At 56.1% G+C, this 23618-nt stretch overlaps 1 protein-coding gene across 6 annotated transcripts in view; it reads left to right on the top strand.

Annotated features, from left to right (window-relative positions):
- PRRC2B (proline rich coiled-coil 2B) overlaps positions 1–23618 on the top strand; it is a 75492-nt gene that overhangs the window by 8184 nt on the left and 43690 nt on the right. For all 6 annotated transcript variants that reach the window (XM_036329286.1, XM_036329284.1, XM_036329283.1 and 3 more), the window contains 5 exons: positions 16342–16510; positions 17449–17626; positions 20360–20462; positions 22326–22398; positions 22723–22866. In XM_036329286.1, coding sequence (XP_036185179.1) covers positions 16396–16510; positions 17449–17626; positions 20360–20462; positions 22326–22398; positions 22723–22866 — 613 coding nt within the window. In that variant the 5' untranslated portion in view covers positions 16342–16395. Of the gene's footprint in view, positions 1–16341; positions 16511–17448; positions 17627–20359; positions 20463–22325; positions 22399–22722; positions 22867–23618 lie in introns of those variants that run through there.

Raw genomic sequence — 23618 nt, 5'->3', positions numbered from 1 at the left:
GTGTCCGTGGTTCCCCGATCTTGCTCAGTTGGTGGGGAGCGTTAGGTTCCGATCCGTGTGGACAGGCGACAGGCGCGACAGACTTGAGCGCGGTCTCCCTGCAGCAGCGGCCAGGGCAGGAGTTGCCCGGCAGCTCCTGGGGTGCAGGCCGCCGTGGGAACTGGGCGGGCTGGTGGCGGGAGGCACAGGAAGCCAGTCCGCGTCTGACTTTCGGTGTCAGCTGACAGGATGGCATTTGTCACTGATGCTTTCTTCCAGGCTTTACGCAGAGGCTGGCAGAGAACACAGACCGCCTCCACGGAGTTCCCAGAGCCCCTGGGAGATTCCTGGGGTGCACGTGCCACACCCCCCGGCCCCTTCTTGGTGGAGAGTAGCCCCCAGCTTTGAGGTCCGCTGCCTTGAAGTCCAGGTTCTGCCACTTGCAAGCAGGGTGATTAAGATGATTGATTCTTTCGGAGCCTCGCTCCTCGTTGCATAAGGTGATAATAACACCTTCCTCCTGGAGGTGGGGGTGTGTGTAAGGGGCCTGGCACGGGGCAAGGGCTGGGGCAAACCACGCTATTAATGGCCTGGACTCGGCGCCAGCTGAGGGCCTGGGGGGTTGCCGTAGGCAGGCTGATACACTTGGGGCGGTCTGTTTACTAGATGTTGGTGTTCCTAATTGTGTGCTGAGCTCAGTGCTAAATGCTGAGGATTTTGACCCAAATCAAATAGCCCCTGCTCTCACCTCCAGGAGCTCAGACACCTTAACCCAGGGCCCCCCTGTCTCCAGGGTCAGTTCCACCTGACAAGGGCTTTGATCATCGGCTGCCCCACCCTGCGTCCGCTCTGCTCTTGGGGAGTTGCAGTGAGGCCTGGGGAGGTAGAGGTGAAGGCAGTTTGTGGGTGCGAGGGCTCTGCGTTCTGGCGGCTGCAGCCAGCCAGGCGTGCAGCGTTCGCTTCCGCATCGCACACCTCCGCCGCAGGACCTTGACTGAGTGTTGTTTACCCCTTCGAGCCCGTTTCCTTGTCAGCGCCGTGAGGTTGGAACCCGGCTCAGCTCTGCTCTCGTGTTGGCACAGTTCCAGGGCACACAGGCAGGCCAGCCAGTCAACCAGCCGTCAGCGCAGAAACTGCGTAAGCTGTTGATTCTATGTTGCTCAGTTTAGCAAGACTTTAAACGCAATGCAGCAGTGGCCGTGCGGGCTTGTTACAAAAACCCAGATACTCGGAAGGCGCAGAGCAGGAAGTGGAAGTCCTTCCTGCCTGCCCGTCCGGCCTTTTTTCAGATCGAGTTAGTGCTGTCTGGAAAAGTTTAGTTTCCTGCTAGTGAATGTTTGCACTGTGCATCTGAGTTTTAAACACCTGAAGTGACACTGGAAAACGTATGTTTCTAGGTGCACGTAAAGGACGTTTTACATATGGGTCGCCAGCATCACTTTGGCCCTTTCCTGTCCTCTTCAGGGGGAAAAAGACCACTGTAATTCCGTGCCCACCCTGGAAGTATCACCATCCTATTGGTAGTTCTCAGCCGTGGCAAAGGCAGATTGAACCAGCAAGAGCTGCTCTCTGAGGATCTGGAAGCTAACCATTTGGCGTTGACACGGGAGCCGGGAGCAGGGGCAGGTGGGCTGTGTGCTCTGTGAACTTGGGAGGGTGCAGGGAGGCAGCCAGTCTATGACAGTCTGGGAATGGGGGGGAGAGTGCAGTGGGGAGGGTCGCGGAGTCCTGAGGGTAGGCTGTTAGCATGAGGAAGGGCTTTGTGCCACTGGTTCAGTATAAAAGCAAGTGGACAGAGTTGGTGTGTGTGCAGCGAGGGCGCGCTCCTGGTTCCCCCTCTGCGGTGGCGGTCGGCATGCTTGTGAAGGTGCAGGGGGCACCCCTGGCCCTTATTTCTGGGCTCTTTCTTGTTACGGAAGCCCTGGGCTTCCCGACTGGTGGCCCAGTGCCCTGTGTCTTGGAGAGGAAAGGGCCGCGGGCGTGCTCTCTGGGAGCTGATGTAAACCGGCTCAGCCCTGCTCACCTCTCTGTCTTCAGGCTGCTTGGATTTCTTTCTTTTCATCAAAGACAATGGGGTTGGGCTGAGAAACCATCTCTGTGTAAGCAAACGGCCTGTGCACAGGCCTCCGCTCTGAGAGGGTGTGACCGGGCGAGGAGGAGCCTGTTGCTCGCCCTCTGAGCCGCCATCTCTTCGGGAAGTGGGGGTGACAGCCAGGACCTCGGCGCAGCTGTGACGGCCTCACCGAGCGCCCAGGTGGGACATGCTGGTTACTGAGGCGCCTCCTTTGGGGCTCCCTCGGAAGCCACTGTTGCCTCTTTCTGCCTCAAGGCGGAAGGCAGCGGCTGGAGGGCTGGCGTAGGAAGCCGGCTTTGGCCTCCTTGTTCGGTGGGCTGAGCGGTGTGTCCCTCCGGCATTTGCTGCTCACGGGCTTCCGCCTCCTGGTAACTGACCTGATTAAAGGCCTGGGGTCTCTGGGAGGGCTACTCCCCTCACCTCTTCTCTTGCCTTTCTTCCTGCCTTTCCGTTCTTTGCACACAAACTACAAGTGTGCTTCACAGAAATACTGGCCCAGGTGTGCTGACGTGCACGGACTGGGGTGTTGGTTGTGGCCTCGCTTGTCACGGTCCACAGCGGAGTAATGTCCGTGTCTGCAGGGCGTGGGAGAGTGTGGCACAGCGGCAGGTGGGTACTGTGTAACACCACGAAGAATGAGGCGGATCAGCCTGCGTTTTCTTGGGAAGACGGCCATAGTTACATTCAGAGAAGAAAGCATCCATTTCTAATGCAGTGACAATGTAGTTTGTTGCTTAACAGCAGAGTGTAACACAGCTGCAGCCCAGCGGTACCTCCCCACGTTTATACAATGAAAACTGAAGACCACAGACTACTGATAGGTTTATACAAAATGAGAAAAGGGGCGGAGGGTGCCCACCAAGGTAACGGGTGACTTTTTGAGTTGGGTTGACTTGCTTTTTATCAGTTGAAGTGGTTACAGCGAATGTGTGTTGGTGGATTTGTCAGTTACAAAGATAACTACTATACAAATTAGAGAACAGATGTGCGGTGGGGAGGTTCAGGGCCAGGACTGGGCTCGGTGCAGTATTGGCTCTTTCCTGGCCAGAGCTTCCCCTGCCAGGAGCCATCCTGAGTGCCCGGTCCTGGTCCCGGGCCCAGTGGTTCACATGAATCCGCCGATTTAATCACCTGGCGCTGGCGCTGGGTCAGTGGCCCTCAGAAACCCTCTGTTGGTTTGGTTACAGGAACAGGCCATTACAAATGCCATCTCCAATTTCTGTTCTCGACGAAATCAGATTTTACAGACAGACATAGATTTTGGTGGCATTTGCAAAGTCCTTCTCACTTGCTAATTCACCATTATCTGCAGGTAGAAAAGGAAGGAGAAACTGAAATAGAGCTTTGTGCCATATATTTCTTTCATTTGCCAGTTCCTGGGTACATTTTGTCTTTTGTTTTTGTTAATCCTCACCCAAGGATGTTTTTCCATTGATGTTTAAGAGAGAGTGGAAGGGAGAGGGAGAGACAGAGAAAGAAACATCGATGTGAGAGAGAGACATTGAATAGTTGCCTCCAGGGCTGGAGATTGAGCCCACAACCTGATCTTGGGTCTTTTTTTTTTTTTTTTTAATTGATTTCAGAGAAGAAGGGAGAGATAGATAGAAACATCAATGATGAGAGAGAATCATTGATTGGCTGCCTCCTGGCCTACGGGGTCTACAGGGGATCGAGCCTACAACCCGGGCATGTGCCCTTGACCGGACTTGAACCAGGGACCCATCAGTCCACTGACGCTCCATCCACCGAGCCAAACCGGCCAGGGCTGTGCCTGGTTCTTTATGAAATGTTATATTTGTGAGTTTCACCCCTGTAGTTGTGTGTAAATGTATTTGATCTTGTGAATAGTATTCCCTTATGTGCATACAATATTGATTCCTTCTGGCTGGTGGTAGATTTGTAGCTTGTCTCCATTCTGAGCTGTTCAGTCTTGCACCTGGCCCTGGATACCTGCGTGCACATGGTGGGTTGGGTGTAAGTGCAGGAATGGAATTGCTGGGTCACAGGTCACTGCAGCTGCCAGTTTTCCAGTGGTTGTACCAGGTGCCATGGCCACCAGTAGTGCACGCGACGCGTCCTTGCTCCACATACTCGCGGGCACTTGGCTTTGTAAAGATGGTTTTCCCCAGAAATGATCTCTAGAGGCCTTGTAATTTCAGTCAAACTCCCAGCAGGCTTTTCTGTTGTTGTTTTGTTTGGAAATTGACAAACTGATTCTGAAATTTGTATGAAATGAAAGCGTTGCCAGGAGAAGGGCAAAGCTGCGGGCGCGTCCTACTAGATGTCAAGGTTTTGTAGCAGCGCCGTCACTGATGCAGCACAGCGCTGGCAGAAGGCTAGACGGGCTGAGCGAGTGGAGTGGAGGCCTCGGAACAGACTGCACGTGAGCAGTCACTTAATTTATGACAAAGGCGTCACATGACAAAGGGAAAAGATGGCCTCTTCAAACAAAGTACTGGGGACATTAGATTCTCCATGTGGGGGAAAGTCTGCCTCATGTGCACAAGCACTTTGAGCTTATAGAGTCCAACAGGAAAGATGAAACAAAGCGGCTAGAAGAAAACATCGGAGAATCTCGTTACCTCCTTGGAGAAGACAAAATTCCTTAATAGGACACTGCCAAGCTGGAGAAGACCGATGAAGCCACTCAGAAACTTGTGTCTTCTACGTTTTACGTCTGCTCCAAGAAAGTGCCACAAATGCTGTTTGCTAATTGCGCAACTCTGTTAGATACCCTCTCAGCTCCCCCAGTCCTGGAGCCCCCTCCCAGCCCTCCTGGTACGGCTGCGCTCTGCCTGGACGGCTGCTCTCTGCGTGGACGGCTGCTCTCCTGCCTGGACGGACGGCTGCTCTCCTGCCTGGATGGACGGCTGCTCTCCTGCCTGGATGGGCGGCTGCTCTCCTGCCTGGACGGACGGCTGCTCTCCTGCCTGGACGGACGGCTGCTCTCCTGCCTGGACGGACGGCTGCTCTCCTGCCTGGATGGACGGCTGCTCTCCTGCCTGGATGGGCGGCTGCTCTCCTGCCTGGACGGACGGCTGCTCTCCTGCCTGGACGGCGCTGTCCTGCCTGGACGGCTGCTCTCCTGCCTGGACGGCTGCTCTCTGCCTGGACGGTTGCTCTCCTGCCTGGACGGCTGCTCTCCTGCCTGGACGGCTGCTCTCTGCGTGGACGGCGCTCTCCTGCCTGTGGTGCAGCTGCCGCCCTCTTGGGCTTCCTTGGTTGTCATGCTGGGACTTGTGTTTGCTCCCCCTGCTGGACCTCTCGTTTCCTGGATCCCGTGGGTATCAGTTGGGAGATCTGAGTGTCAAACATCAGCAGCTGTTTAAAGCTGCTTTACACAACAGCTCACTAGAGGCTTCCGGCTCCGTTAAGTGGAGTCCAGAGGTGCGCAGGTTGCAGGTGGGTTGGTGGCTCCAGTGTTCCATGTTGTTGCTAAGGAACCAGGTGTCTTACTTGCCTGGGTGGGTCATTCCGAGCCAGTCACTAGCAGTCGGGCGCTTTTCTCTTAGGCCAGGCATGTTCCCCTCCACCCCAGCTGGGGCGGGTCAGCCCCTTTAGGCCTGAGGGCTGCCTGGGGCAGGACGAGATTCCTTCTCTTGGGAAGGAGAAAGGCAGGCGTGGCCCCTGTGACATTGGCCTCTGTCTTGCTTTGCTCTCTTGTTGTTTGAATCCTTGTATGAATCTGGAAAAGTCTCTTTCTGTTCCCATAGTTGATCTGGCAAGCTGAGTATTGGGTTCTGGACTGAAAATAATTTTCCCGGAAGGGGAATGCTGCTGGGAGCAGCACACTGCTGCTGCCGGGGAGGAGGTGTTGCATCCTGCTGGCTCTTCCCTGGACCTTTTGGCGGGGGCGGGGGTGGGGGTGGGGGAGCTTTCAGAGGCCGTGCATTCTTCAGCCATAATGTAATGACCTTCACGTCGTACCTTGCGTCCTTCTTTTATCTGTTATTCTGAGCACTTGCTCTTAAGGACTTCGACTCGGAATTTTTCTTGTAATTTTTATTTGATCATTTCCTCCCCTCTGTTTTTCCTCCGTGCTTCGGGGACTCCTAGTGCAATTCGAACTCCTGGGTTAGTCCTTTAGTTCTGAGTGGAGGAGAGACTAGCATTCATCTCCTTGTTAATTGTTCTGAGATTTCATTGACTGTATTCTTCCATTTGTTCTATGGATTTAGATAAGTGTGGAGTTACAGGAAAGCTGGAGTTCCTGTATACCCTGCTCCAGTCTCCCCCGTCCTGAAGGTCTTACCTTAGTGTGTGCATATGTCCCAGCTGACTCACCAGCCGCGGTACATGGTTCTGAACTGAAGTCTGCACTTCATTCAGGTCTCCTTCCTTTCACCCGACGCCCTTGTTCCAGCTGCCACCGTTAGCCGCCGTGTCTCGTAGTTGCTCTGGATGGGGAGTTCCCAGATTTTCCTTGTTCCCCATGACCCTGCTTTCAGGAGCACCCCCCGGTGTTCATAGACTGCCCGCAGCTGGCCTCTGCCTGACATTTCGCTTGTGGTCAACCTGAGGTTGCAGGGCTTCGGCTCGCAGTGTCTAATCCTCCCGGAGGCTTTCTGGTTTCGGATTGTCCCGTAAGGAAAAAACCCTGTTTTGGTTGCATGGGTGCAGAATCTTCTCTGGATTTTTTGCGGACATTAATTTATTTGATTTATTTTGTGAACTCTGGTTTCTGGCATTGTCTTCCTCTCGCTTTGTTTACGTGGTCGGTCTTCTAGTTGAGGTCTCAGATGTCTGTGGTCCTGGGCACACACCGCTGATTGGAAACTGGGAGGCCGGCCTTTCTTCTTGAGCCTCAAGCGTCTATGTAAAGGTTTTCAAGAGAAGACCCCTGCCTTTGCCCTGGGCGTGGGGGACAGAGGGGCCTGCAGCTGCCGTGACTGGTTACTCCAGTTTTACTTGGCTTCTTGTTTTAGCTTCTCTCCTCTCCCCATCCACTTTGACGCTGGTGTTCTCCAGCCCGGACTTCTCCTGTTTAATTTATCCAGAAGGAGAGACGGGATGTGGGAGGCCAGCTGGGCAGGTGCAGCCCCTCCCTGGCTCCCACCCTCAGTCCCCACCACCCCGCTTGCAGCTCTGCCCTTAAAGCTCTGTCGTCTGCAGGACCCTCCAGTCCCAAACCTCCTGCCGCTCCTGTCTGTTCTGTATCTGCCCCTGCCCACAGCGGCCCTGTCTTTTGGGTTCTCTTTGTTGTCTATTTTCATTTTTTTTAAAAAATATACTTTTATTGATTTCAGAGAGGAAGGGAGAGGGAGAGAGAGATGGAAACATCAATGAGAGAAAATCGTTGATCAGCTGCCTCCTGCACACCTCCTCCTGGGGATCGAGCCTGCAACCTAGGCTTGTGCCCTTGACCGGAATCGAACCCGGGACCCTTCAGTCCTCAGGCCGATGCTCTATCCACTGAGCCAAACCAGCTAGGACTTACTTTCATTTTAGGGGTTTGGAAGGGTGAGCCATAGATGCCTGTGGTCCTGCCTTGCTTAATCAGGACCCTTTGTATTCTAAATAGTGTTTCTATGAACCGAATGGAATTGAATTCAGGGCCATTTCTGGGATGTGGTACATATTTATGCACACGTGTTTGAGTCACCGTGTTATGTGTTGATTATGCCGCTTGGCCGCTTTTCTCACATGATCAGTCATGCTCGTTTCTTGTGTCAGCTAGAGCTACCATTTGCTGTAGAGGCTGTAGCGTTGCCAGGGAGGGTGGGGACACCTGGTCATTGCTCCCAGCTCCTTATATAGATACTAGAGGCCTGATGCATGAAATTCGTGCAGGAGTAGGCCTGCCTTCCCCGGCTGCCGGCACCGGCTTCCCTCACAGCCCTGGCTTCATCCGGAAGGTCCGGTCTAATTAGCATATTGCGCTTTTATTTTTATAGATAGATGGAGAGTGAACTCCTCCCTTCCGCTCAGCAGCTCTTGAGAAGGGAGGGGCCTGCAGGTGCAGAGTGCGGTCTGGAGGGCAGGCGTGCACCCTCCAGAATCCCTTCTCTGTGCTGCGGGCGTTCCTATCACACTTGTGACCATGGTCTCCATCCTCCCAGGGCCTTCTGCACACATCCTGTCCCCACTGAGTAAAACAGCCAACCAAGGGGCCGAGGCCGCTGGGGCCCGTGGCTGCTGCCGACACCCTGGGGGAGGGCTGGTTGGCTCGGAGGCGGTTTGCGTGTCGGTGGCAGCAGTGCTGTTACTGGGTGGAGGGCAGAACCGCCCTGTCTCTGCGAGGACGTGAGTTTGGGAAGGTGGAGGGAAGACTTTCTCCTGACGTCACGAAAGGCTGCCTACCAGGCTGTCCTGTGGCACCCAGAGCCCAGCTGCTCCAGGTGACATCACCCCTGTGGATGCCCCTGCCTCTGCCCAGCCCGCCTGCCTGCCGTCTCCCCTAAGCGCTCCTGAAAATCACCTTCATGATTTTAAAAACAAGTAGCAAATCCGCTTAGAACTGACGCCCAGTGTTGTATGACCTTCACTGCTGAACTCCTTTGAAACAGGAAGCAAGCACAGCATAGCTGCGAGTACAGGAGGCCGACAGTGAGCCTGCGGCCCCAGGGCCCCGGCACGGGACTGTCCTGGTGCCGGGAGACGGGTGTGCCAGGAGCGGTCACGGTGGCATTCCCTGGGTTTTGTAAAGCTTTGCAGCTTTTCTACATCAAGCACATGTTCCTTTGTTACTGAAACGCTAGGGACACCCAGTGAGCAGGCCCCCACCTCCCTGAGGCCGCCGGGTGTGGAACGCCAGTGGGGTGGCTCCGAGGGCCCTGCTGCTGGCGCTGAGGCGGGGGTGCTGAGGCGGGAGCCCCGGAGCGGGCAGCTTGGTGTTTACAGTGCAGCCACAGGGAGAGCTGATCTCAGGAGGGTGTTCTGAGAATTCAGTGCATGTCTGTCTCCTGGGAATCAATTGAGGGGTCCACCGACGGATCCTCGGCACCCGCGAATAGATCCTTCTGGTTTTGAAGGTCTGCGCTCTGCCTCGGAGCCCTTAAGCTTGATGCGCCAGAGCGGGGCCTGGAACACAGAGGGTGGAAGCGGGCACCAGGGCGGGGAGCCCAGGGTGTGCGGGAACCGGAGGCCTCCCTGCGCGCAGGCGTCTGGCGGGATGAGCTGTTGTAAGGGTGACGGTGGGACGGGCAGCTGAGAGGCGAACAGCGCGGAGCAGGGCAATGGCTGCCATTGGTGGAGAGCCTTCAGGGCGGGCGGGCGGGCACGGGCATGGTCACCGTGTTGCACCTGTCCTCTCCTTTATTCCTGACGACCCCGGGCGGTGGCTAACGGTGTCCGTCTGTGCCTAACCCCCGAGGAAACAGGCCTTCGTCTGTGGGGCAGCGGTTAGATGCAAACTGTGTGTTTTGGAGAGAGGAGGTTGGGGGGGGGGGGGGGCGCGGGCATGAGGCTGGGTGGCGGTTCAGGCCAGTGTGTTGGGCTAGAGCAGCGGTTCTCAACCTGTGGGTCGCGACCCCTTTGGGGGTCGAACGACCCTTTCACAGGGGTCGCCTAAGACCATCGAAAACACATATATAATTACATATTGTTTTTGTGATTCATCACTATGCTTTAATTATGTTCAATTTGTAACAAGGAAAATACATCCTGCATATCAGATGTTTACATGACGATAACAGTAGCAACGTTACAGTTATGAAGTAGCCACGAAAATAATGTTATGGTTGGGGGTCACCACAACATGAGGAGCTGTATTAAAGGGTCGCGGCGTCAGGAAGGTGGAGAACCGCTGGGCTGGAGGGTTTGGACTTGCCGCTGGACAGCGGCAGGAATGACGGCGTGTGAGCAGCGCTCGTGCTGTGGCTTGGCTCTGGCAGGGAGAGCCGACTCTGGCTGAGGCCAGGCTGGGGCTTGCAAACCCGGGGGTGCAGGAGACGGGGGTGAGGAGTGCTGTGGTCCCCGCAGCACAGGCCTTGTTTCTTATTTTGAATTTCGGTTGCTTCCCCAAGGTGCCGGCTCCTCAGGGGGCGTGGCCTCCTGGTGGTGGCTGGCGTCTGCCGTAAGGAGCTGGGTTACCAGGACCCCACTTCCCCTTGTCCCGCATGCCTTGCTTTCAGGCAGCTGATTGTGGGACAGGTTGGGGCTGTCTGTAATCTGCAGGGCACCACATACCTTTCCTAAAGACCGCCCCCCCCCCCCCCCGGGGCTTCTGCAGGTAGAAGGGCTGCCTGTGCAAATCGAGCCTGGGCGCCAGCTCTGCAGATGGCCCGCTCCTGGCTGCCGGGGAGGGGGGAAGGTGGGCGCCGGCTTCTCCAGAGGCAGCCCTGCTTTCCTGACCGGTGCCTGGAGGGAGCCTCTGACGGCTCAAGTGTGGGGTGGGGTGCGAGCGGGGGGTGTGGGGTGTATGCTGCTGCTGTTGCTGAGTGAGGCAGCACCAGTCCCCCTGCAAGACCCAGCTAGGGTTCCCCACCGGCCCTCCCGCCCATCTGGTGCCCAGTGGAACCCTTTCTGTGGCAGTCAGGTCATGGTAATGCATTCCTTCCCACACCCGCTTCTCCCTTCAGACTAGAGGCCAGCCAGCTGCAGCCCCGAATCCGCCGGCCTCCGTCCGCGGGAGGGAGCTGTGTGGGGCACAGCCGTGCCCTGCGTGGATGTGCGCTGCAGCGTGGGCAGGCTCGAGCCGTGGCCGTGGAGGCCCTGTGGCCCGCAGTGCCGCATGTACTCTCTGGCCCTTTCCAGAGGCGCTTGTGGAGCCCACACAGGACTGGTGCTCGGTGTCTCCGCACCCCAGCACCCCAGCACCGGGCGGCTCGGAGGCTGCATGCCTCGTGCTCCGTGGACGTCTGAGCACGTGGAGTGCATGGCGCCTGCCTGATGTGCAGGTTCTCATTTGCCAGACCTTGGCCTGTCGGAGAGGGAGGACTTGGTGGTTGATCCTCCACCCGGACCTCGTGCGAGGGTCCCTTATGTTTCGAGTGAGACATAGCAAGCGCGCTAATGACCACACCTTCCCTGAGTGCCTGGCTGCCCCCGGAGCTGGCGCTGACCCGTTGGGTCGGGCTTCTCGGCGTGCGGTCTGGCAGCAGGAGCTTTCCATTCCTTCTGTGCGCACGCCCGCCTGCCTTTCTCCTGCGCTCAGGCCGGGCTTCTGCTCGCGCCTCGGCCCTGGCACGTGCTGAACTCGGTTTTGGCGGGTGGTGGGCCTGGGCTCTGGAGGGCAGCCTTGGGCTGGAGCACGCAGCGGGCCCTTTGTCAGCATTGGTGTCTGCAGGAACGGGCCAGGTGGTGATGCGTCCGGTGTCCTGAGGGTCCTCGAGACACCAGGAGATGTTTCTGACCAGTGTCCCTGGCACCAGGGAGACTGTGAGGAGCTGGGAGGTGCCTGGTGTGGCGCTGGCTGTGGCAGCACCGGAGAAAGGAAAGGCTGTTACTTGGAGACTTTGCCAGGGGCTGCCTTTAGCCTGGGCAGACTGACCTCAGAACCAGTGCGTCTCTTTCCTGTCTGTGCACTTGCCCTCCCGCAGCTAAGCAGCAGCAGCCGGGAGTCGGGTCCTCTGGGCACAAGGTCTGAGCCTGGTCATGTCCTCCCTGGGCTTAAAGTCCAACACTAGGTAGTCCCGTGACCTTGGACGAGTTACTTCCATATTCTGACTGCATCTTAGTGTCCTTCTCGGTAAAGCAGGCTGGTGACAGTATCTTCTAGAAAGAACTGTTGTGAGGGGTCCTCAGACAGGCCTGGGTGCTCAGCAGGGTGCCTGGCTCTCAGGAATGCTGGAGGCCACTGTCCCCAGCCCTGACTGGGTAGCTGCAGTGGCTCCCCAGGGAATTACAGCCATCCCAAGGCCATCCCCAATTGTCTGTCTGGCTGGGTGGCTGACACTGGCTGGTACCCAAGTGCAGAGTGAAGTTAATCCTGTACCCGGAAATGGCTTTCGATCAGATGGAGTGCAGGGCGATTTTCTCGGGGGGCGGGGGAGCGGGGGCAGCGAGCAGGCAGTCCCGCAACCTGTTTGACAGGTGGGACTGCTGTCTGGGGAGGCGGGAGGCGGGCTTGGTGTGAAGTGCCTTTGCTGGGAATGTTTGGAGTTGTCTTCTTCCAGGGAAGCCTGCCCCTCTCAGAGCAGGTCTTTAGATGACTTGCCAAAACACGCAGACCTGAAATTGTTCTTAAATGTCCTTTTCTTCATTCCCCAAAGCTATCTGCCCTGGACTTTAGGCGCTGTTTCCTCTGCCGAATGGGCACCCATTTCAAAATGCTCTTGGCCCCCATGGCGGCGCGTCGGTAAGGAGGGGTTACAAGGGAGTTGGCTCGCAGGCGGGCCTCCCCCAGGCAGGGCGCTGTGGCTCGCATCTGTTTTACATGTGACACTGAGGATCCCAATTAGATTTTGTTTGGGGGGGAAACCAAAAGTGCATCCTGTTGCCACAATAGAGAGGGAAAGCAGCACGAAGGCGGAGGCTGCCCGCCAGGCTGGGTCTGCCTGCCCGCGAGGACTGGGCCTCTCAGCCAGGTCGCGTCCCACGGACCCGGCGTGAGTCATGCGTGAATGAGCTCGCGGAGAAAGCAGAGAAATGCCTTCTCTCACCTCGACCCGCTCATGAGTCACACCCAGCTGCCCAGCTGTTTGCTGCACTTCTTTCTGCCCTGGGAGGAGGCGAGTGGTGTGTGTGTGTGTGTGTGTGTGTGTGTGTGTGTGTGTGAGTGAGAGAGAGAAAGAGAGACAGACAGGTGAGACAGATAGACATTCAGCGGATCTTCGGAAGCTGTTTAAATCCCTACTGACAGCTAGTGCTCCTGGCCTGATGTGGAAACCAGCGGGGCAGGCGGAGGAGCCAGATGGGTGTGGGGCTGGGCTAGGCCCCAAATATGACACTACATACAACTGGGGGAGACGGAGTGATTGTGTCTGTAGTTGGAATCTGGGTCCAGTGAAATCTGGCCTCGGGAAAGACCCCTCGTGTAGCGCTGCTTACGCTTTGTGGGCCCTGGAGGCCTCCGCTGCGTGTTCCTCCAGGTCCGACTGAACCTTGCCCACCCCTGCTCCCGGGGAAGCTGGGCGGGAAGACCTCCTGTGCAGCCTTGCGTGGAAGGCGAAGATGAAGTGTCAGCTCCTCCCCCACGGGCGCCGTTGCCATAGCAGTGGCGACTCAGTTGCACTGTCTGGCAGCGCCGGTTTGTGTAGGAATGTAGGCTCCAGCCCCAGAAGTGGTACGAGAGCTGCTTTGACAGTGAAGCATTTGCGATTCCGTGGCTGTGCATCACCAGCGTTTGGAACTGGCTGGCACGTCTGGGATCGAGTCTTCGAGGGGGAGACCGAGGTCCAGAGAAGCCAGGAGTGTGCCCAGCTAGTGCAAAGCTCGGTTACAAAGTGGGGGGAGGCTCTCTAAGAACATGGCGCCTGCGGGGTTAGTGCAGACCCCGGGCCAGTGTGTGCCCCGTCTGGTTTTCTGACTCTCTGGTGGGAAGCTTTTCATCTGAACACAGTAGGTGCTCAGCTACTACTTGGCGAATGGTTGCGTTTGCCGAGAGGACAAGGTTCAGGCATCTCACACCCACAGACACAATTCTAACCCCCAGGAGAGTGGCTCGTGTGTGCCAGGTTTTCTTTCTCTTTTTCAGCGATGCCAATGCAGGTGTGGCCGGGCTGCCAGTCTCCTAGCACTTCCTGGAGGTGGGGGTGGGGACCGGTGAGTTCTCAGAGGAGGGTCCTGTCCCCAGGAAGACGACTGAGAGTGTCCAGTCTAACTCTGCCCAGCGCGGAGTCTAAGGGAAATGCGTGAACTGGCAGGAGTTTGGCCTTGGGTTTTAGGAAGCCTCTTTAGCAGTGCCTATAGAATGCATGCTTTCTGTCAAGTTTCAGAATTAAAAGACATTTCATTTTTAGTAAGCAGGCATAATAACATTTAATGTGGACGTTTGATGATCCAGAATGGCTGGTAAACGATTTTGCCTTCTCTTGCCTCTGCCAATGTGGTTTTTCATTTAGTAAGAATTAGTCATGTAAATTTAAATTAATGACGCTCAACCTGCAGTCCTGCCAGGTGTGTGGGTGAGAAGGAGGCACCACTGGTTTTATTTAGAAATGTTTGTAGGCCCGGTGGTCAGGTGAAAGCCATGGCCGGGGACAGCCCAGGTGTAGCTGCAGTTTAGCATTTTTCATCATTGTGCCGGAGTGAAAGATTCCAGAACATGCTTGTAATTAGCCCCATTGGCTGTGGGCGGGTCCCTCATTTCTGTGGGCTGGACGTCGTAAGCCGGGAGTTGTGTGCAGCTTGTCCTCAGCTGTAGATATCCCAGGCCCATTGTAAAAATATGTTGAATAGCCCTAGCCGGTTTGGCTCAGTGGATAGAGCGTCAGCCTGCGGGCCAAAGGGTCCTGGGTTCGGTTCTGGTCAGGGGCAGGTACCTTAGTTGCAGGCTCTTCCCCAGCCCGGGCCCTGGTCGGGGCTTGTGCAGGAGGCAACCAATTGATGTGTTTCTCTACATCTATGTTTCTCTCTATCTTTCCCTCTTCCGTCCTCAGGTGATGATTAACAACAACAACAAATCTCTTGAATAAATGAGCCTGTTTTCTCTTGTTGCTGTAGGACAGTGGTCGGCAAACTGCGACTCGCGAGCCACATGCGGCTCTTTGGCCCCTTGAGTGTGGCCACGAAGTTTCAATCGCACCGTACGTGTGGTATTTTGTGGAAGAGCCACATTCAGGGGGCTGCAGTGTGCCGACCACTGCTGTGGGACGTTACCACAAGTTTAGTGACATAGAACAACACAAATGGGGTCGGAGTGTGAAAGGTCTTGCTGGGGTGGAATCAAGGTGTCCCCAGCACCTCTTCCTCGGAGGCTCCAGGGCGAGTCTGTTTTCTTGCCTTTCCCGGCTTCTGGAGGCCCCCCCTTCTCTGCCCACCGCCCTCTTCCATCTTAAAGAGCGTCACTCCACCGCCACGCCCCTGACCCCCCTCCTGCCTCCCCCTTCCAAGGACCCTTGTGATGACATCGGGCCGCCTGGGTCATTCAGGATAGTCTCCCACCTCAAGACCCTTCATTTGATCACCTGCAGAGTGCCTTTACCGTGTGCGGCGGCAGCGTGCTCACAGGGTCTGAGGACGAAAAGCATCCCTAGCAGCGTCCATGGAGTGACTCCTCCTGGTGACAGAAGGCACATTTCTGTCCCTCCCGCCCCCCCCCCCCCCCCCCGCCCGCACCTTTTGGTGGGTCCTATTTGGACCCTGCTCGAGCTTTTGGCCTCTTCCGGGATGTGGGATCTTTGAAAGTGCTTGTTTTAAGACGTTTTCTTTTATTTATTTTTAATATATTTTTATTGATTTCAGAGAGGAAGGGAGAGGGAGAAAGAAACATCACTGATGAGAGAGAATCATGGATTGGCTGCCTCCTGCACGCCCCACACTGGGGATCGAGCCTGCAGCCCAGGCCTGTGCCTTGACCAGGAATTGAACCGTGACCTCCTGGTTCATAGGTTGATGCTCAACCACTGAGCCACGCCGGCCGGGCTGGAGGGAGTATTCTTTGTTTCCACAGTTAATGGCCTTGAAGCTAAACAGCAGCCAGGATTCCACTGGAATGTGCTTGGGTTTTCTGGAGAAGGAGATGTTTGGTACAGCTGGTTTAGAACTGTGTTTCTAGGAGTAATTGCTTCTGGATCTGAAGTAGTTGTACTATGAATGTCATTTGTACCTTTCGGGGGGAGAGCATCAGAAATATCAAATGGGGGCAAGACAATGATTTCTTGATGCTCAGAAGCCTCAGTCCCTGTCTTATCTAAAGACTCGGTTCTGCGGACTCTCCAGCTTTCTGGGGGCACTTGCTCCTGGCTCCCACGCCTGCCTCGCAGAGGGCCCGCGCTCGTGGCCTGAGCGCGTTTTCTCTCTGGGTGCTGGTTCTTTATTTCGAAAAGTGCACACACCCGACTGTTCCCGGTGACACACTGCCTTTAGTTGCCTCCCTTGGATTTGGTTATGCTTGTCCTCCCGTTGTGGGTCGTGTACCTCTCTCCCTGTTCTGCCCGTCTTACTGTTGATGTCACCTGGAGAGGCTGAGGCACCCAGGACTGTGAGAGCTGGCATTTCTGTTGATGAGCAGTAGCCTTAGGTCATTTCAGAGGGAGCAGGTGAGGGGAAGGGGAGTGTTGGGCGGGATCAGCGAGTCTGCAGAAAGCTCTGGATGGGAGCTGAACTGCCTGCGCAGCAAGGGTGGTTTCTAGGGAGAGTCGACAGCTCTCTTTAGATCTTCGAAGAGATCCATGACTCCTAAAGGATTTACTCACTGGATCAGAGGTTCGGTGGATTGACGCACTCTTTTTTTTTCCATTTCAAAGGCAGATCGGGGCGGTGCCGAGAAAAATTTCCTTACTAGATGACATTTCATCGCAATGTCCGATCGTTTGGGGCAAATAACCAAGGGCAAGGATGGGAAAAGCAAGTATTCGACGCTCAGCCTGTTTGATAAGTATAAAGGAAAATCAGTAGACGCAATCAGATCCTCAGGTAAGAGCCGGGGTCGGGGCCAGGCCTTCCCACTTTCCCTTCAGTGAGAACCTCCTGGTCAAGGACCGTGGCAGCCCAGAGTCCTTCCTGTAGGCAGGGAGGGGTCACCCGGTAGTTCTGGGCAGCAGCCTCCCCCGCTTCTGTGTGAGGTCTGATTTCATACCCTGACTGCTGTGGGGGGCTGCTCCCCCTCTAGCTTATCTTACTGAAACCAGGGGTATTTTTAGCCTGGTGGTTAGAATGGAGCTTAATTTGCATTAGACTTACCCGGTTTAGATTTCATGGTTCCAGGACTCTGGAATGTGGTGGGAAAATTCCTGCCGATGCTATCCCCACCCCAGGAGGGTTTTATGAATGCCCAGGCTTGGCGTGGGCTGGGCCGGGGCTTGGTCCTTTCAGTCCTACTTCAACGAGGCCAGAGCATCTCCTCTTGCAGAGAGTGCCTGCTGTGTGGGCCCGAGGTTTCTGGGCCACCCGCTCCTAGCCTTCTGCCCGCTGTGGAAATGGAAGCTTCCGTGTCTTCCAAGGCCTTGGCGAAGGGCTTGTCAAGTGACTAAAGTGACCACCGGACAGTGCTGCTTGTTTCCCTGGCAGGGCCGCCCCTCGTGTTTGTTCTCTTGCCTTTGTCACCGTCCCTTGGGGTTTGAAAGAGCAGCTGAATGGTCTGGCCCAGCCGTGGGCAAACTACGGCCTGCGGGCCGGATCCGGCCCGCTTGAAATGAATAAAACTAAAAAAGAAAAAGACCGTACCCTTTTATGTAATGATGTTTACTTTGAATTTATATTAGTTCACACAAACACTCCATCCATGCTTTTGTTCTGGCTCCCGGTCCAGTTTAAGAACCCCTTGTGGCCCTCGAGTCAAAAAGTTTGCCCACCCCTGGTCTGGCCTGTCACCTGCCAGTGCGCTACCTGCTTCCTCCCCTGTCTCCCTGCAGTAATTCCTAGACATGGCTTACAGAGTCTCGGGAAAGTTGCCACAGCCCGGCGTATGCCACCGCCTGCAAACCTGCCGAGCTTGAAGTCTGAAAACAAAGGAAACGACCCCAACATCGTTATCGTACCCAAGGACGGGACGGGATGGGCAAACAAGCAGGACCAGCAAGACCCAAAGAGGTGAGAGCAGAGGGCAGGCGGCCCGGGCACCTCCCTGCCCACATTCTCCTCCCTGCCTGCCGTTTTCCTGCCTCTCGGAGCCCGTGCAGCGGCGTTTCTGCGGGCCGCCCGGTCCCCGTGACCAGCCCCCGGCGCCTCATTAGCAAAGGCCCGTCAGCCGCGGGCGCACATGCGGCGACTCGGATCCAGCTCCTGGACGAGCCTCTGGGCAGAGCTGGCGCCTGCACGCTCCGTTCTGGGGTCCCTGTGTGCGTTCTGGGGTCCCTGTGTGCGTTCTGGGGTCCCTGTGTGCGGGCGGCCAGCAGCCGGCTCCCGCAGAGGAGGCAGAAGGGCCCGCAGCCTGGTGACCCGGGCTGGCACGGAGTCGTTAGGGACGTGCGGGCGCGTAGCCGGGCCTTCCCGGCGCCTGAGCCCCAGCTCTCCTGACGGGGCTCCGGCCAGTGGTAGGGGCGTCCAGGGAAGAGGACTGGGGACTTGTGCTGGGAGGACGGAGGGGACAGAAACCTAGCCGAGGGGAGCCTCTGTGGGATGCACGCTCCCCGGTCCTTGCTGGGGCACCTCTTGCTCTGCATCTCACGGTCCGGCTGCTGGGCTCGGGATCCGGGACAGCTGCTGACGGGCGTCCTTCACTCTCCCTGGAAACGGCCGCACCAGCTTTTGTGAAGCTTCTCTGTAGCTGCTCCGGGCAGGGTGGAGAGAGCGAGCAAATAATCAGTCAGATCTTAAAGTAGCAGTAACCACAGTAGCGTCCTAAACGCTATTTAACGTTTTTCTGACAGTTTGCTTGGGCATCATGCTGGCTGATGGTTTAGTGTGAATTTGGACCGGACAGGTGTGCGGGATGCCCAGCCAAGCGGCCCGTTAGCTTTATGGCACCTGGAGAATCATTTGACTTCTGAGCTTCATTGTCCTGTGAAGTAAGAATATACCTGGCTCCGGGGCAGTTACAAGAGAGATGAGAGAACACAAGCCAGGTACTTAGCACAGAGCCTGGCCCGGAGGACGTGCGTGGCAGATGCCAGCCACTGTCGTCATTCTAATCAAATGGTGGACACGACAAACTCTAGAGCAATGGATATGACACCTTTCAACACAGGCCTTGAAATGCCCACACTACGGAAAATTCTAGAGAGAGGACAGAGCGCCGCTCCCTCCCTGTACCTGTTCTCACGCAGCGCTGGCTCAGAGCGTTGCAGCTTCATGAGGCCGTGGTGCTGCATGTCTGCTGGGAGGAGGGGTGAGTGGAGACGGAAGGCAGCAGACCCCGGCCCTGGGTCTCTGCTGCTGCTGGGCCTGCCCTCCTTGGGCGCATGGAGGGGTGGGAGGGGGAGCAAGTGCTCAGCGGGGAGCACTGAGGCAGCACTGCCTGGACGCTCCTGCTTTGGGTAGAAGGTCACGTGAGAGGATCGGCGGCCTTCGTGTTGGAGTGGTCACGGTGGTGATGAGTTACGTGGGTGAAGTGAACCTGGGGACTGGACTTGAGCTTACGGCGGGAGCTCCAGCAGTGGGTGGACTCGGGCGAGTGGATGGCTGACCTCCTCGCGTCTTGCCCGGCAGAAGCTTGAATAGAAGAGTGACTGGAAGGCTGCTGAGTCAGCAGAAATCTCCTCAGGACCCTTTCTCGTTATCTTCTCAAGAGATGACCTGTGGGGCCCTGGCCAGTTTGACTCTGTGGTTAGACTGTTGACCTGCAGACTGAAGGGTCACGGGTTCAATTCCCAGGTCAGGGCCAGTGGAGAGGCAACCAGTCAATGGGTCTCTGACATTGATATTTCTCCCTCTCCCTCTCCCCCCCCCCCCTTCTCCCCCTCCCCCCTCCCCCCCTTCTCTCTCCATTCCACTCTAAGAATCAATGGGAAAATATCCTCCGGTGAGGATTAAAAAAGTAAAGCTTACCTATGGGGTGTACACTGATGCAGCCTTTCTTTGGAGGGCAGTTTGGCAATACCTTTTAAACTTCAAAACATCTTTGATCCAGCAATTCCATTCCTAAGAACTTACACTACTGAGTTATGCAAAGGTGTACAAAGATATTTATACAAAAATGCTCACTGCGGTTGTATCTTTAATAGAAAAAACGGAGATTGCTAAATTATGGTCATCCAATTGTACTGTCATTAAAAGAAAGAGGTAGGTCCCTATGTATTGTCATGAAAAGATGTCAAATTAAGTGAAAAAGTTACAGAATCGTATGTGTGGCATTATTCCACTTGTGTTAAAAATACTCTGTTATGTTGAGAAAAGTCCGCTTCGAGTTTCTCTCCAGAGGATGCGGTCGTGAGAACTTTGTTACATGTATTGATAAGTTTAGCTTTGCTGTGAGCAAATATGTTACACAAGCCAAGAGATGGTCCCCGTTTGTTTTATCTGCCGTTTCAAAGCAGGCAGCCCCCCAGTAGCTGCGAGGCTTGGTCAGGAGGAAGGGACTCAGAGCCCCCTCCCCTCAGTGACTCAGTTTCCCCATTGGCAGGTCCTCCATGGCTTCACTGTTCACATGAGCTCTCAGTGTTTGCAGACAGAGGCCTGTTCTGCCCTGTTGATGCCAGCGAGTAGACGGCAGATGGGGTATTTGCCAGCATAAGCGTCTCCCGGGGAAGTACTCCTTCTATTGGCCAGAGGGGTCTGGCTCCCAGGGAGCCGCTGATGAGCAGCTGTGGCTTTTGGAAATGCCGAGGGACCTTGTCGTGGCCTGTGCCGCATCTAATCCTCCCTGTGTGTCCTGCCTCTGTCTAGTTCCAGTGCGACGGCCTCTCAGCCGCCGGAGTCGCAGCCGCAGCCGGGTTTGCAGAAATCTGTCTCCAATTTACAGAAACCGACTCAGCCAGTCAGTCAGGAGGTAGGTGCTGGAGCCCCCGTCCTGATGTCCAGATGTCGGAGCCACCTAGCGCCTGCCCCCAAGAAGGGTGGCTTTGCTTGACTTGCTTATACCAACGGCAAACTGATGGAGAAGACCCCACACAGGGCTGAATGCAGACCTCGTTTGAGTCTGTTGACTCCTGTGAATGTGAAGTCGCTCAGGCAGATACAGAGGTCAGGGTCCCCAGCTGTGCTCCGAGGAGACCGGTGCCATAAGCAGACAGGAAGCGGGTGGCCATGGGAAGGGGAGTCTGGAAAACAACAACTAGAAGCTCCTTTCCTCTTGGACGTCTTCTCGGTGTCTTTAATGTGCACCCTGACTGAGAGAGGGCATCAGGGACAGCGGGCCCCAAATTGATTTGCCCTCGGAAACCTTTTTAACGAGGTCTCTAGGGACTATCGAGTCTCAGAGCCTCCTTGGGAAATACCCAGCTGCAGTTGTCGCTTATTGTTGATGCATTAAAATGTTTTTCTGAAGAGAAAGGCGTGACCGAGCTGAGCCAGAGCTCACGGTACACTGAGTCCATTGGATGCGGGGTGGGTCCCAGAGACTGGCAGGGCTCATGCTTAGCTGGTGGCTAAAAACCTAGATGACAGTCTTGAGTATTTTAGGTCAAAAGAAACCTAGACAAGACCTCTGGCACTCACCAGACCCTTGAAAACAACTCCAACCACCGAACTTCAGTCTCGTCGTGCTGCCTGGCAGCAGGAGGCCTGAGACGCCATCCCCCATCTGTGGGGAAGTTTATAGCTTTGCCAGAAGGAAACCCCACCCGACAACACCAAACTGTACTTTTGAAATTAAAGAGAAAAATCATATTCGTGTGAGGCTCCACATTCATTGGCCTAAATCCACGGGGTCTGCCGAGTATGTGGAGTTGAAGTCGTGTTTCTCAGAATCTGAAACAGTGAGAGGAGCCAGTTTGTCAGCCCGGCTGCACAGCACACTTGCCTTGGGAGCTGGTTGACAGAAAACATGTGCCTGGACCTCACCCCTGGAGAGACCAGGGAGGGGCCGGGGCATCTGTTGAAAGAAACTGTTGGGGACCGTTTGGGAGCCCGGCCTGGCGTAGCACAGGCCCTGCCCAGTGCTGTCAGCTCCTCTCGGCCGCTGCCTGGCTTTCTCTCATATGCAGAGGAGGTGAGAGGAGACTCCGTTTCTAAAACCTCACCCCGGAGGTTGTACGGTTCTCTTGGGATGAAGTTCACTGGCAATAATAGCAACCCCTCCTTGGCCCTGTGGGTACCTCGTCCAGTTTAGTGCCTTTGGCTGCGTATAGACACCAAATGGGAGGCTGGGGGTTGGCCCTGGTGCCCCTCTGCTCCTGCTGGCTCTGGAGGTGCAGCCCTCCTGCAGGGGCCGTCCACCCCAGCTGCATGGTCCCCTTCTGTGGTCCTTTGGGCAAGACCTGGGGGCATTCCAGCCACCATGGCAAGCATTCAGGGCAACTCCCTATAAGTAAATGGCTTGTTAGATCCAGTCAGCTCTGCACTCAGGGTAAGAGACAGCCACTGCCGTGAGTGTGTATGCGGGCGGGGGTGGGCTGGAGAGGAGGGGTCATGGGAAAGGGTAGCTATTTAATTTGGTACCTAATCCAGTAAGTGGTGAGGGTTTGCTCATCGAGCTCTGTGTGGTAGCTTTGCCTTCATATGGAAGGGGGTCTGGTCAGCTGAATGCTGTCGGAAAAGGCAGAGCTCCTGTGGCTGATCCCACTCGCACGTGGCCGTGGACTTGTGGGCCTCGTGGTGGAACCTGGTGGCGGCCGTGAACACCTTCCCACGTGCTTGGGAAATGGACAGCAGGCCGATGGGGCTGGCTCTTCCAATTCTCTTCCTTTTTCAGAACACAAATACAGTGCCAGGTGGACCAAAGTCATGGGCACAGCTGAATGGAAAGCCAGCAGGACACGAAGGTGGTAAGTGGGAAGAGGTGGGCAGGACGGGTGCGCGCCTTCTCGGGACCATTCCGGTTGGGCCTGGGTTGTCTTGGCCTAAAGCTTTGTGGAGTCTCCCACCTGAGAGTCACTGCTCTGGGGGCCTGGCCTTGGCCCCAGGGAGGAAGCGCTGATTCTGAAGGCGTGTCGGTCAGCATCTGGGGCCCTCGGGGAGCCCTAGTGCGCTCTGCCAGCACTCCCGGGAGCCCACCCGGCCGGCGTGGCCATCGTGCTTGGAGTTGCTGAGGCGGAGAATCCTTGGTGCTGACCTCCCTGGCTCCATAGTCTTTCCGGTTTTCTCGACAGGTTTAAGGGGCTCAAGCCGACTCTTATCCTTCTCTCCCGAGGAATTTCCGACGCTGAAAGCAGCTGGCGGGCAGGACAAGGCTGGCAAAGAAAAGGGCGCCTTAGATCTGTCGTATGGGCCAGGACCAAGCCTCCGCCCTCAGAGTGAGTGAGCTGCACCCGTCGGGCACACGGCGCAGCGTCTCCCGTGCCTTCCTGCCCTCAGACAGGAGCGTGCGGGGCCTCAAAGAGCCGGGCTCCTGAGGCCGGCTCCCTGCCTGGAAAGCGTGGCTGTTGCCCTTTGCCTGACCTCTGCACCCACTGGACTTGAACCCTACGCTGGTCGGGAGGTCACCCCTTCTTTCTTGTTGTTGGGTGCGCCAGGCCTGCCTGCCTTCCTGGCTGTCAGCAGAAAGTTGTGCTGTGCTAGGTGGTCATGGCAAGGATGGGCAGACCAAGGGCCAGCTGCCTTGGTCCCTGATTCAGGAGCGGTTTTCTAGACCAGAGCTTCCCAAACCGCGAATGCCATCAGCGTCACCTGGGGAGTGTGTTACAAGGTGTGACTCCCAGCCTCCCACCCCCGCCAACTCAGAAGTCCTGTTTTTAACACGTGCCCTTGCGTGGCCCGCTCAGCGCTAGCGCCACGGCCCATCTCTGGGGTCTGGTCCAGGAGGGGCAGGTGTGTGGAGTGGAACTTGCTGGTGAGGTTTTTAGGGGCTGTGGGTGGCTTAAAGTGTTACTTAGGAATGCGATTTTCTACCTGCTCTAGCCAGAGGTTCTGAAACGGCTCTTGTTTTTTGGAGGTGTGTTTGGGGGGGGTGGAAATACGCGGGACTTGTGTGTGCTTGTTGTGATTAACCCCAAGAGCGGAGGCCTGTAGAGGAAACGGCCACAGTGCGGCTCTCCTTCAGCGCCCG

Source organism: Myotis myotis, unplaced genomic scaffold, assembly GCF_014108235.1.
Source record: "Myotis myotis isolate mMyoMyo1 unplaced genomic scaffold, mMyoMyo1.p scaffold_m19_p_12, whole genome shotgun sequence".
Classification (NCBI taxonomy): domain Eukaryota; kingdom Metazoa; phylum Chordata; class Mammalia; order Chiroptera; family Vespertilionidae; genus Myotis; species Myotis myotis.
The sequence above is the reverse complement of the archived record's forward strand: the minus strand, read 5'-3'. Positions and strand labels throughout refer to the sequence as shown.